This window comes from Trichosurus vulpecula, chromosome 3 (genome assembly GCF_011100635.1).
Source record: "Trichosurus vulpecula isolate mTriVul1 chromosome 3, mTriVul1.pri, whole genome shotgun sequence".
NCBI lineage: Eukaryota > Metazoa > Chordata > Mammalia > Diprotodontia > Phalangeridae > Trichosurus > Trichosurus vulpecula.
The window spans coordinates 81,877,414-81,892,422 of NC_050575.1; the positions used below are offsets into that span (position 1 = coordinate 81,877,414).

General features: G+C 41.4%; 1 protein-coding gene across 1 annotated transcript in view; it reads right to left on the bottom strand.

Moving 5' to 3' along the window:
* The window catches only part of SLIT3 (slit guidance ligand 3), a 792,609-nt gene that overhangs the window by 247,831 nt on the left and 529,769 nt on the right, over positions 1-15,009 (bottom strand). The window contains exon 5 of the mRNA XM_036752562.1: positions 8,688-8,759. Coding sequence (XP_036608457.1) covers positions 8,688-8,759 — 72 coding nt within the window. The remainder of the gene's footprint in view (positions 1-8,687; positions 8,760-15,009) is intronic.

Sequence of the window (15,009 nt, forward strand, 5' to 3'; positions counted from 1 at the left end):
AATTACATTTTGATCAGATTTGGGCCATACTCAGGAGTATTAAAGACCACATGTGGGCTGTTTTTTGACATCTCTGGTTTAAGCTAGTGCATTAATCTAAATATATGCTATACTGTCCTCTCCCAACTCCCCAAAATAATCTAGCTTAAAGAAAACCTAAATGCAGTCTAAAATTGGTGTTATTTTGCTATCTTTTTTAACCTGTCAAAGAAGGTCTCACTTTAGAGGTGCAACATATTGTTGGTTGGATCTTATATTTAGATTTCTTACTTCTTAACCTTTTCTTACCTGTGAACTTGTTCATGTATCTATGTACATTTGCATGTACGAATATATATAAAATCAATTTCCTTTATAATTCTATGTATTTTATTTTACTTATTTAAAAACATTATTCTAAGAGAGAGTCCGCAGGTTTTACCAGTTTGCCAGAGTCTTTACCAAAAAAAGATTAAGAACTCCTGATTAGGCTAATGTAATAATGGTCTACTCTTTGGTCCTCTTTAATTCATCAAGCTGATTTCAATAGTTCAACCAGTATTTGCTGAGTATGACCTATATGCATAACACTGTATTGCACAGAATAAGTGGGAGACACTGTACCTGCCATGCAGTTTGGGATGGTAGAAAGAATGCTAGACTTGGAATCAGTGGAGAACAGCCACCTTTGACATTCAAGTAGCTTTGTGGCCTTGGGCAAATCATTTAACCTCTCCATGCCTCAGTTTCCTTCTCTATGAAGAAGGCATAATACTATCTGCAATACCTATCTCACAGGATTGTTATGGGGATCAAATGAGATAATAGTTTACTGCATTAACTGCACTAAGACCCTTGGGGCAACTTGTATCTATCTAAAGCCCGAAGTCATAACTAGGATAGAAGCACTGAGGCTTTGCTCCAGGCTGTCAACATGTAAGGGTCATGCTTCTATCCCCAGTGCCAGTCCAGAAACCAATATCCCCACTTTTCATGGTCCTCTATAGGGCAGAATAACCCTGCTCCCTGACCTGATTTCCCATTCAGCTTCTCTCTGCTCTTCAGAGTGATTTTGCTCTGTTGCTCAGTCTCATCCCCCTTATTGTGATGACACCCCTCTCACAGGGACTCACCTCCACCTGTATAACCTCTTTGGAGGCAAGATGGGTTGGTTTGGGTGAATGGTAACCTCCCTTTAATCAAGCACTTCATTAAATTAGGTATTTAAGTGCCTGCTATGGACTAGGCACTGTGTTAGGTTCTTAGGGATATGAAGACCAAAAATGAAACAGTCCCTGGTCTCAGGGGGCTTATTATCATATATACACAAGTAATAATATATAAAATAAAAAGGTAACTTAAGGGGAAAGCACTAACATCTGGGAAGACAAGGAAAGGTCTCATGGGATGAATGCACCTGTGGTTGGACTGTCATCTGTACCTGATTCAGCACCATCTCTCCTCTCTTTACCTGCCCCTCCCATCCCAATGTGGGACTCTCCTCTTTGCTGCCACTTTACCCATCTCCTCGCTCCTCTATGCTACCATTGAAACTTACCCCCCTCTTTCCCACCTCAGGCAAAAGAATTCTTACTTAAGTTTTATATAAAGCACTTTATAACCTTAAAAGTGCTGCATAAATGGAATATTGGTCAAGGGAAACTAGGGATGTTTTAACTTCAAGAAGAGAAAATGTGGGGGAACATGACCACTATTTCCAAATATTCGAAGGGTTGTTATATAAAAGAGGGATTATATTTATACTGCAAGGCTTGAAATGGGAGAGCTAGGACCAATAAATGGAAATTACAGGGAAGCATATTTTGACTCTAAGGTCCCTTGTAGCTTTAATAGTCCATGATTCTGTGAGTGTAAGGAAGAACAGTCTGAGCCATCCCAAAGTCAAATGGGCTGTCTCAGGAGGTCATGAATTCTCCCTTCGTCAGAGGTCTTAGAGAGGAGGTTTGTTTGGGATGATGGCTTAGATGACCCCTGAGGGTCATTTCAGCTTGGAGTGGCTCTATTTCTAAGATGCCAGGGATCTCTTGAGGAGATATGCTATCAAACTTGTATTTCCATGCTTCTACTTGTTAAACTGTGGTTCAGACTAATCCTCAAGCATTTCTTCTGGTCATTACATCTTCTATTATAGGCAGTGGAGAAATGGTTGTCTAGGCTTGGGATTCCTTGAGAAGTAGTATATTCATCTGACTTTACTCATAGAAATAGTTTCCCTTATACCTTATAGCCAGATTCAACTTCTTCAAGCGTGGCTTGCAATCCCACAAGCCAGGGTACCATTCTTGAGATGGAATGTCTATGCAGCTCTTAGTAATGTCTCATCTGCTCTATCCCAGTCCCTTGCTAAAGCCTGGCAACAGGAATTAAATTCACTAGGATCACTGCAGATATACCTGGCAAGACTGCCAGAGGTGAGGGGAGCTGGTAACACGGTGCTTGTCCAGGTTTATCTCCATGCACATGTCTCTGCGCGCGCACACACACACACACACACACACACACACACACAGATTACATCATGCTCAGTGGGGCAGAGACAGCTCCCATTAATCTCAGGAAGCACAGGGGCCAGCACGGGCAGCAAGGCAACACAGACTAACTAGAAAACACAAAGGCGGCCTGACCAGCTTTGTTTTCAAACAGTCAATTCCAAATTCTACTAGCTGGCAAAGACAGGGGTTATTGATTTTCCCTTCTGGAATGCTTGTCCTGCACACTCTGAGTAAATGGAAACTGAAAAACAGAGGAAAACACGACTGCTGGGAGAGCTAGAGCTAGATGGACGGTTTTGTTTTGCTTTTTTAAATTTTCTTTGTCAGTTTTTATATTTTTCTTATTAGTCTTTGGCTGGATTGCAGCTAGCCATCTTTCTTTGTTGGTTTTCCCTGTCTGCATATCTCCTTTGCATTCCCAGCACTTAGCACAGTGCCTGGAATACAGGAGGTGCTTACTAAATGCTTACTAAATTCAAGAGACTATTCATCTCTCTCTTTGTCCCTGGAAAGGTTTCTCTGGCTATGTGTTACAGTATTGTGCTAGCTAGGCACAGGGAATATGAAGACAAAAATCAAACAATTCCTGACCTTGAGATGCTTACATTCTAGGAGGGAGGGCATCATATGCTTCGACATTAAAATACAAAGCAAATGGCCCTTTATCCCCATACCATACTGTCCCTAATGATCATCTTCATTCTCAATTTAACAAGTAAAATTTATTACATGTAGATTAGTGGACTATCTTAAATTATTTGACCTTTGTTTAACTTCGAAGAGGTATGCCTATAAAATAAAGTTCTCAATTTAAAAAAAAAATACAAAGCATATGCAAAAGAATTTCTGAAAGGAGGCACAACAACTGGGGAGGATTAGGCTGGACTTCCTGTAGGAGGTGTCACCAGAGATTCTATGAATGGACTTTAAAGAGCAGTACACATAGGGGATAGCCTAGATAAGACCAATGTTGAATACAAAGATTTCATAGTAGTCTGCACATGGGTGGAATCAGTGGGATTATTTCACCAAGACATAGAGTACATCTGTGCATGTATATGTGTGCATGTGTGTGTGTGTATCTGTCTTGTCTATCTCTGCTTTTACTTAAATTCACCATATCTCCTTTCTCTAACCAGGCAGCGAAAGGGATAGTGCTGTCCACAAAACAGCTCTGTCCTTTAGGTAATTGCTGAATGGCATTCCGTGTTAATTACTTTCTCTCTCTCCTCTTTTGAAGCAGGAAGCAATTAGGGGCTTCTTTCCTGTGTCTGGGAGGCAATGCTCAAAGCTTCATTGGCTCCTCCATGACACTAGTGACCGTGCTCCCACTGCCTACAAACATCTCTTACATTCTTTCTCTTAGCCCTAGGAAAAATAGAGCGATTTCCAATGATATTTCATCCCCACACTAACTTGTCCCAATTCAGGCCTGCTTTCTCTCTTGCTGTGTCACTTGTTTTCTTAAGGGGAAAAGGAAGGGACTAAGAATTTACACAGTGACTACTATTTGCCAGGCGCTGTTCTAAATGCTTTTACAAATAGTGTCTCAGTTGAGTTTCGCAATAACACTATGAGGTAGGTGCTATTATGATCTCTATTTTACAGTTAGGGAAACTGAGACAGACAGCGCTTATGACCTGTGTGAAGTCACACAGCTAGTAAGTATCTCAGGTTAGATTTGAATTCAGGTCTTCCTGACTCTGAGCCCAGTGGTCTCTCCACTGTGCCACTAGCTGCCTCTAACTAATCACCCCTCGAGTTAATTTCTTTGCCAACTTGGGTTCATAGAAATGGTCAATGGAAGAGGCCAATTACACTAAATCTCCCAGCAGACTGCAGTTTAGGGAGCGAAGTCTAGGTTAGGAATTCTAGGCTTTCCTTTCCTGTTAAAGTTTGGCTAATGTGTTAAATCAGGTTGGATGTTTGTTTTATCATCTATGAAATGGGGACAATTGTGCCTTTCTCCTTCTTGGGAAAAGGCAGTGGCTGTGAGGATGCACTAACTGGACCTTTCTACTTTAAAAAAAAATGTACCAAATGCAGATAGCATTTAATTAGCCACAGAGTTGAAGGATGCCAGTGAAATGAATAATCTATGGCAAAGGAGAATTCATAAGACACGTATTTGAGTTAGGAATTTTACTGCCCCAATTTTGTTTGGCTTACCTATCTATATCATGAGAGTATCAGACTGGAGGATGTCTTAGGTCCCTACCAGTTCCAACAGTTAGGATGGACTTAAGGACATGCCTTATATAGCCTTTCCCTCAAAGGTCTTATCTGCTCTCATAGCTTCAATGCTGACCTCTGTGCAGACGACTCTCAAATCTTTTATCTCCAGCTCTGACATCTCTAAGCTCCAGTTCAGCATCTTCACCTGCCTAATGGTGATTTCCATTCATAATTATAGAGTAATAGTTTTGTTTGTGTGTGGGGGGATGGGTGGGGCAGGGCATCTAGTCTCTAGTTTAGCAGATGAAAAAATGATGCGTAGAAAGTGTCAGAGAAAGCATTAGGACATGCCTCCTCCTTCTTGGCTCAGTGTCTTTCCAAGATCATAGGATCATAGATTGAGAGGTGGTGGGGGGATGACATCAGAGGTCATCCAGTATAAACCCTTCATTTTGCAGATTTGAGAACTGAGGCACAGAGAGCAGAACTGATTTGCCTAAAGTCTTCTAGGTTGTAAATGGCAGGGCCAGGTCCTCTGAATCTAAATCCATTACCTTGGAGCTCTCCTCTATCTGGCCTAATTCTTTGTTGATATCATTTGGATTTGCCTTTTCACTGCATCATAATTTATTACCTGTATGTCATGCTGTCACTTCAAACTCACTGTGTTTAAAATCAAATCTGTATCTTCCCCCTAAACTGGCTTCTCCTGACTTCTTCACTTCAGTGAGTATAACTTTCATTCTTCCTATTACACAGGCTAAGAACCTAAGATTTATCTTTCGATTCCCTCGTTCTTCCTAGTTCTCATATTCAGCTAATCACTAAGTCTTGTTGATTCTTTCTTTTTTAAGATCTCTAACATCCAACCCGTCCTTTCCATCCCCAATGTCACTATCCTTTGTCACTTTCTGCCCACACTGCTGTAATCACATCTTCAATTTAGTATCTACTTCTATTCTTTACCCTTCAAATTCACCCTACATGATTCAGGCAGATTTATCTTTCCAGATCTGATTTTATCATGTCATCCCCTCCTGCTCAAAAGCCTTCAATGGCTCCCCAGCACCAAGGATATAAAATAAAAACTCTTTGGCTTAACATTTGAAACTTTTCACAATCTGACTCCAAACTACATTTGCAACTTTGTTTTCCAACATGAACTCTACACTGCAGTCAAATTGGTTGCCTGCGTTCTCCTAAACTTCTTACACATTTCCACAATATATGTATATATACATATATACACATATGCACATATACACGCACACATGCATATATGTATATATATGTATATGTACATGTGTGTATATCTCTCTCTTTTTATCTTTCTATCAATCCATCCATGCCCTCATTCTTCATCTTATTTTCTCTGAATTGTATCCATTTTTCAAAAGGGATGCTCTAGTCCTACCTTCTCCATGAATCTTCCTTTGGCTGCCTCAACCTACAATGATGTTTTTCTTATCTAAATTCCTATATTACTAAGTAGCTGCACTTTAAAAATGATACCTCATACACTGCCTTATGCCACTACCTCTTTTTCATATGTATAGACTGCCAGTCCCTTTTGGGCAGAGGTCACATATTATCTCACTCCCAAAGGACTCAGCAGATTGCTTCAGCATGTACTAGGTACCATTCAATAAGTATTTATTGACAAATTGATCAAAAGCGTAGCCCTCTTTTAATTTGATTAGTTGGTTAGTAATAGATTTTCTCTCCATCCCCCAAGTGTAACCAAGTGAGATCCTCTCTCTGAAGAGGAGGGAGAAATCTGGGGCCGTGGAGTAGAATGATGTGGGGTTAGCTCTTGCAGTAAACCTTGTACTAGTATGGGCTGTCTTTGACACCTTTGCTCCTGCGGCCGTGGAGTGACTGCTGAGATATTAGCGATGTTACATGTTACATAGGCTAGAAGACAGGATGATTGATGGATTGTTATCAGTTTGCTAAGTACTTAAACTGAAATGATTAGTTCTAGGGCATTGCTTAGAAAGAGTTGTGGTACACAATTTTTGCTCATTGATTTGTATGGAATTAAATAATATTAAGTCTAGCCTTGACATTAAGTAGATCTCAGATCTTAGGGGAGTAATGCCCCCCTCTTGGGGCTTCATTTTCTTCACCTATTACATGAGAGGTTGGACTAAATGATCTTTGAGACCCTTCCTAACACCAAAAGTCAATGACTTTCGTCTAAATACTTCAGCTTATGGACTTTAGCTGTGGACACTCACTATTCCCTGGAAATCCTGAAGAACAAAATGTTATAAAACCTCAAAATTTTAAAAGTGCTACACACAAAGATAGAGGATAGAAGCTAGGTGGCATAGTATAGTGAGCACAGGACTTGGAGTCAAAAAGCCCTGAGTTCAAATCCTGCCCTAGACACTCCCTAGCTGTGTGACCCTAGCCAAGTCACTGGACCTCTCTATGCATCAGTTTCCTTATTTGTAAAATGAGGATAATAATCACACCTCCATGATAGGGTCGTTGTGAGAAATGTTTAGTGCTTTGTAAACCTTTTTTTTCTTTGCAAACCTTAAAGCACTATTTAGATGCCAGTTGTTATAAATTTACCTAGCTTATAAGCTTATATTTTCTTATACTGAGTTTTCTTAAAAACAAAGCAACTGCCATAATGAAGAAGTTTTTTCTTACATCTGACCTACATCTCTCTGGCTGTAAACCTCTCTTTTGGCCTTTCTGTGGCCCAACCTTGCTTCTCTACAGTAATAATAATGATAATGATAGCTACCATTTATCTAGTACTTACTATGTGCCAGCTACTGTGCTAAGCACTTTACAATTAGCATCTCATTTCATCCTCACAACAGCTCTAGGAAGATGGTGATGTAACTGTTCCCATTTTACAGATGAAGAAACTGAGGCAGACAGCAGTAAGTGACTTGCCCAGGATAACACAGCTACTGTCTGTCCTGACAGTCCATACGGGCATACTATTTCCACCTCTACTTTCCACCTTGATGCATCTCCTACTCTCGTTTCTTCCTCTTAGCTCATATGTAAAAAAACCAACTTTGCTCTGAACCTTCAGCAATATCTTTCTCAGCAATGTAGGGGCTGATAACATGAATCTGGAAGTCATCACTTACTCCCCTAATGGATCTCTGTAAACTGAAAATCTGTACATTAATTACTGGGAAAGTGACAGTTGGGAGTCATAAAAAACTCATCCCTGGAAGCGGAGTATTCTGCCCCTGAATTGTGGGGATGCCAACTGGCAGACATGTTTCTATATGGAAACCAGACCATCTCTCAGTGTTCATCTCCAAACCTGACATATGTACTCTACACATATGGAAAACAGTTGCTTGGGCAGACAACGCAGAAGAACTCAGAAGGTGTCTGCAGTCAACTCGACAAGTTGAGACACTTGCAAAATCACCCTGAGAAGTATGAAATAAATGGTTGAGAGATGATAAAGAGTCAGGCTGGAAGAGACTCCCTTGACAAAAGCGATCATGTGATTCTCTTGATACTGGGCCACTGCAACTGATGTGGTCAAGGATGCTACTTCCCCTCCCGTAGAAGGGCAAGTAGTATTTTCAAGGCACTGGGACAATGTCTCCCAGGTGATGAGGGAAAAGGTGAATAATGACCCCCCCCCAAAAGAAATAAAATAACTAACCTGGTCCACCTGCTATGGAATTTGAGGTATAGCCCTTGGAGAGCACTTGACAAAAAGTCCTGAATTTATTTTCTATGGGACCTTGATTGTAAAAACTCCTATACATACTGTCTCCCCCATTATAAGTCCACTGAGAGGAAGGACTGTGTTATTTTTCACCTTTGTATTACCAGCACCTTGCATAGTACCTGGCACACAGCAAATACTTAATAAATGTCAAATGAATGCACAGAGACAGATACAAGCACAACTCCTCCCCCCTCTCCATCCCTTGCCCCCAGTACCCTGAGTTTTTGATGACTTCCTCATACCCACACCAGAAAAGGACATACGTTGGGAGAACAAATAGTTTGAACATCACTTACAGGTTCTTCACATCAGTGATGCCTCGGAAAGCCTTTCTCGGGATTCCCTGAATCTGGTTCTCGCTCAGATCTCTAAACAAGGGAAGAAAAGCATCCCGTGAATCACCAAGACCCCTGCTTTATCTGCATCACATTAAGGTAACAAAAACCATGGCGTCTTTACCCACAGTCAAAAGTGTTTTCCAGATTGTTTAGTCTCTGGCTCAGCGACCCAACATCCACATTGTTCTGTAAGTTACAGCGTTTGTTGGAATGGTTACCAGGCAGAGAGCATAGTTTTGCCTTCCCTGGTCGCACAGTGTGGGTGGTCCCCACCTCCAGGCCACGAGCTGCTGAACTATTTGTTATACCAGGCACCCAATTCCATGTTTATTCCACCTCCCAGTGTGGGCCCCTCGCTGCCCTGACAGCCTTTAGCACTCCTCATCCCCGCCTCCCATGTCTTTTACTAATCTCACCACTTTTCCTTTGTCACTTGGAACTAGAACACAGCAGCTGCCAAAGACAATCGACTTGCTGGATATTCTTAGTCTCTGGTGGCTGCTGGTGGAGGACCACCTCGATACAGGCAGCCCCATGACAGCTACCGTGTAGCCAGGGGTGGAGTGGGGGCAATGTGCATCGGACACACCCGAGTGGGCAACTGTCAAGTAACAAAGATGCTAAAAAATATATCAAGATGCTTCCCCCGGACATATTCCCTTTCCCCCCTCCCAATCCCCCACTCCTGACTTTCTCATTGACAAGAATGATGAATTCAAATAGCATTTTAGCAAACCTGACCCAAGTAGGGGTTGCAGTGCAGCTGAGCTAGCGCTAAACACAGCTAACAGCACTCCCATTCAGGAGGATAAAAGATGGCTAGTTTAGTAGCTTGACTTCCACCAAGTGCAGACTGCCCTAGGACTATTACCCTCTATCTATAAGCATGCCCATCAGGTCTTAGTTGCCTTTTCTAAGAATAACACAAAACTTTCTGAAAGAACCAAGCCTGTGGGATTATTTCAATTCAGTTCGATTCCATTCGGGAAGCACCCACCAAGTGCCTGCTATATAGCTGGCACTGTGCTAGGCACGGAGAATACGAAGATAAGTGTGAAAGTGTGAAATCAGTCACTGCCCTCACAGAGCTTCCATTCTCCTGGAGCAAGGGAGCAGGTAGACACAATGTATATGTAGCTGAGTAAATACAAAATTTTAAGTAAACTGAAAAATAATTAGGGGTATTGGTGGGAGCTGAATACAAATAGGAAACCTTTTTGGTCAATAGCCCTGTCATTATATGGAATCAAATTTGGACCAGAGAAGCCCTTAGAAATCAACTGCCAGTCTTTTCATCTTAGAAAAGAAGAAACCAAGGCCCAGAGAGGCATACTGCTCTGTGTAAGTCCACACCGTTAATTAATTAGTATCTGAAGTGGCATTCCAAAGTCAGGTCTCCAGAGTCTAGGTACAGTGCTCCATCCACAGCACCACACTATCTCTCCTAAGACCTGCTTTAGATTTCAATGGAGAGTTAAAAGGATTCAATAATCAGAGTAACCTCTTAGTTTTGTATATCTCTCTATATTTTCTAAAGTGATTTTGTATTGCCTCATTTTGATCCTTGGACAGATGTTTTTTTTTTTTCTAGTTCATTTGTTTTTCTGGTTTTTAAGAGGAAGTCAGGACCTATGACCTCTGAGTTCTGTGGTGTGGGGAACTCTTGGTATGGAAAATCCCTCTGCTGATGCAGATTGCTACTATGTCTCACACTCATCGTTTCAAAGAGTTGGCAGAGACACTGAGGGTTTAATTGACTTACCCACAGTCATATAACCAATATACGTATATGTCAAAGGCAGGGCTTAATCCCAGGTCTTCCTAATTCTCAGACCAGTCCTTTAGCCGCAATGACAGGCTTGTTTCTCATGCCATCACGTAGATTAAATGACTTGCTGAACCTGGGAATAGAACCTAAGTCTTCTCTTTCGGACTCTTCTAATGTTTCCCTTTTATCACTCGGGACAAACCTATCAGATTTATACGTAAATTCCATAATTCGGGTGACCCTACCAGACATCTGTGCCATGTCCTAACCACGATCGCATCTTCAATAAAGACAGGTTACTGAAGGATCCGGGTGAAAATCTACACTGTGATGGGAAGATGTAAACATAGCCATCTCTGAACTCACAATTAAAATTCATTGATTTTTTGAAAGATGTCTGTAAAAAAGGCAAAACTCTATCGAGATACGCCTGGAAGGGGTTCCTGCCACTCAAATGACAGTGATCAATCTTCACTGAAAACTTGTCATTTTTATTCTTTTAAATAACAGTAGTAACCAAAAAAAGTCATGGAAGAAAAAGAGGAAAGGAGGGTTGAAAAAAATAAACGACTTTCTTTCTCCCCTACCTAGAGAAGTGCTGAGATGCTTCGGATGTCCAAATCATTCTCAGTGATACTTACTGGAACCACTTTTAGATATGTTCCTTGTACCAGGCACTGCTCATGCTGAGGATTCTGTTTTGTTTTTTGGGTGGCAGTTATAGGTCATTGTGACTTCTAGGGTGCAATGATAGGGGGCTCACTATCTCAAATCCATTTTCCTTTTTTTCTGCAACTGTTTAAGTCAATTTGGACTTACAATGAGTTCCACCCCAGGCTCCCCCAGGCTGGCTTGATTCAATGAGTAGGGCTCCAGCCTGGAGTTGGCCCCTGAACAAAAACCCATGATGACACTGGGGTCAGAAAGTGTCACTAAGGGCACTCCACTGTTTTCCATCAGGCCCAAGGAGAAAGGGGGACTGAGTTCTTGTCATCAAACTAATTCAATTTCTCCCAGTCATCCAGTCTACACCCAGGGCTCCCAGCAGCCACAATTGTTTTCATTCAGACACTCACAGACGGGACTGGACTGTTGGGAGACAAGCCTCTTTTCAGTCAAACAGAGGCTGACCTCCCCAGCCAACCTGATAAACAACACTCCCACAGCCTCCTATATTTGTTCTTGCTGTGTCCTCCACTATGAAGAGGGCCTTGAGGCACCCAAATGGGTAATAGTAGATCATTAAACTGGTAAGAGAGAACAGAGGATATGAGGGGCAGGTTACAGGGGATACTTCAGAGTAAACACTTGGACCCTCAATCTGGGGCAGGCAATGAAGGAAAAGCTGCCATCTGCTATTGTGGGGCCAGGAACACTATGGGGCAGATGTCATTTGGACTAAGTAGCTCTGGAAGAAGGGTTAAGCTGTAGAAATGGGGGGGGGAGTTGGGGTAGCATTGCTCCGGGAAAGGAGAGTGACCTTATACAAAAGACGAATTCAAGTTACTAACACAAATAGAATTCTGAGCTTCACTAAGAAGTCAGGACCCAACAAAGTACACACTGGGGTTTTGGTAAATATTTTCTTGTGGAAGATCACCTTTGGAATCAAATCCCACTAGCTAAGCAAGATGCCTAGACCTATTCATAGCTAATGAGCTTAATTTACACTACTACAGCCCAGCATCACTTTCCCCAAGTCCAGCCAAAAAGGAAATTGTAGGAAATTCATCTGTTCCCTATGACAATCTGCTTGTAAATTTTATTAATTTTATTTTCCATTGAGCTATTTTTCTCTGGATAACAATACCGCTGCCATCAATCTGCAGTCTGTCTATTGATTTCATAAATACCTCTACTTGTCTGACAAACTGACAGCTGTAACGGGGTTACTGATGCGGTAGGGAAGAAAGTTCAGGGCTACAGGCTCCATTTTCTGTCCCTTCATAATTATAGCAGGGCCTTTGTGAGAGCCACTAATAGCATGTTTATCTCAGCTTGATTCTACCACACTGGGCCAATGAGGAGCACCAGCCTTGGGAAAGACCATGGCAGCTACTTTTGACTGATGCTTAAATAAAAATAACAAATTCTATCTATTTTGTCCAGGAAACTATTTCTGGGATAATTGCCTGCTAAGTTTTTAGTGGCTCACCCTTCATGGCAAGGGTGTTTTGTGGAGAGAGGAGGCAGAGAACCCTGGGAGTACCCCAGAAACAAGATTTTTTCCCCAATAAAGAAGAAACATGTGAATTTACTACCTGTGTGACCCTAGGCAAGTCACTTAACCTCTCTGGGTCTTGCTCTCCTTGCATGTAAAATGGAAGCAGTTGGATCAGATGACTTCCAAGGTTCATTTCAACCCTCAATAGATGATTCTATGAGCCTAACATAGTCTTTCTAAGTGACTCATGAATTGCAAGGGGCAATCTAAGGAGAGGGCTAGGAAATGGGCTTATGGAAAGTGGGGAAAGGGATTCAGTACATTTTAAAAATGATTAAAGTCTTGGAAGAATCGAGAACTGCATTAGCTAGAGAGCATTCTTTAGCTTCCGGAAAATGATTAACCGACTGATTATTCTATCCAAAAATACAAGACCAGGGAGAACTTATTAAGGAGACAGTAAGTCAAATCGGAGTTGGCAAGAACCAATATATCCCCCGTCTGCCCCCCCCTCTTTTTAATTTACTAAAATGCTTTGGACACAGATTAACTTTCTTCACAAATTTATTATTGCTTCATCTGCCTTGAAACGGGAACTGTAGACACTTTGATAAATGGATTGAAAGGTTGTCTAGTTTCAGTGTAGCTGCTGTAAAGTGCTTCCCGCAGCCCTGCTCCCCATAATATCAGTCCTCAATTGTCCTCTGTGCATCGGTAAAAGACAATTCCCACCCCTGGCTGCCCGCCTGTCTCCCATCTCTTTTCCTGTACCATCTCTATCTCCTTTCCCCTTATTTCTCCCCTTGTAAGTCCATACAATAATCTGAGTAGCTTTCCTCTCTTTTTCTGGGAATAGAAGGACACTTCCAGAATCATAGGATTGAAAACTGGTAGGGACCAGAGAGAGCATATGTTCCAATGTCTTCACTTTACAGATGAAGAAACCGAGGTCCCACTAAAGTAAATGGCTATAGATCCAGGGCTCTTTACACTGTACTGTGACACTTGCCAAGGTCATACTCACAGCGCCCAGAAGTCCTATCCAAGTAAAATGACATTTGTGTAGTAGGCAGAACAAGTGAAGTTCTGGAGCTGGAAGGGACTGTGGGAGTCATTTAAACCAAACCTTTCAATTTACAATGGTAGAAACTAAGGTCCTAAGGCATTAAATGATGTGCCCAAGCTCCCACGGGTAGTAAGAAACAAAACCAGGATTGGAAGCCAGATATTAGGACTCCAGTTTCAGCATTATTTCCACTATAGCGTTTTGTCTCTTTGTTGAGCTGCTAATATATAGGCTCTCTTCTTTTTCTCTCTAGCCTTATACAGTGTGGCCTGAAGCTGGGGCCTCTCTGGTGCTTACATCTCCTATTCAAAAGAGAGATTGTGGGTTTTTTTTTTGTTTTGTTTTAGCAAGTTCCCTAAATTTCAGAAAGTTGTGGGTATAAGTTGGTAGTTCTCCAACTTCTAAAGACAATTCCCATAGTCACATCAAAACTATGGATCTCTGTAGACAGGAAGGCTTATTCCAACTCTGAACTCTCCCATTTCTGATATGTAGAGTACAGATAGGAGTGGATATGTAGTAAGAAAACACCTATTTTCCTCCTTATTCAAGTCCCCAGGGAAGAGGGGGGCTAGATTCTCTTCTAGTGGGGGGGGGTGGTTAAGGAGTAGGAAGGTATTGTGTTTGTTCTAGAGATTTTCTTCTGGTTAGCAAGGTTCATCTGTAAAAGTTCCTTCAGTACTTGGAATGTAAGGTTATTGAAAAATAAGAATTTCTTCATTATTTGCAGTTGTATCCTCAGGACCTACCACAATGTCTTACATATAGTAACTGATTAATAAATGCTTGTTGGCTGAGTGATATCCACAAGTAATTGGGAAAGAAGAAAGATGTTCATCTGTTCACCTGTTAGTTAGTCATGTCAATTTTTATTTTTGCCTTGTCTGAGATCATGATGTACACTTCTATTTTTTAACTTATCTTGTCAGAATAGTATCTATTCTAGCCTTTCATTTTAACTTCATATGAATCTTTATGTTTCCAGAGTTTTTCAAGTGATTCTGTTTTCTAATTCATTCTGCCACCCTCCTCCATTTTATGGACTAGTTCATCCCATTGACTTTCCCGGTTACGATTGTTAGGGGTGCTTTGTGTGTATGTTTTCAGGAAGAAGGAAGTAGAAAGGGAAAGAGATTTAGATTTTATAGTTCCTATACTTAATGAAACAACATACATGCTGCTAACACTTTCCATTAAATCTGAAGGGAAGAGATCTTGGGGGGAAACATCCCCCTTTGTATATCTTCTGTACAGAACCATACAGCTACAGGATACTATTGTT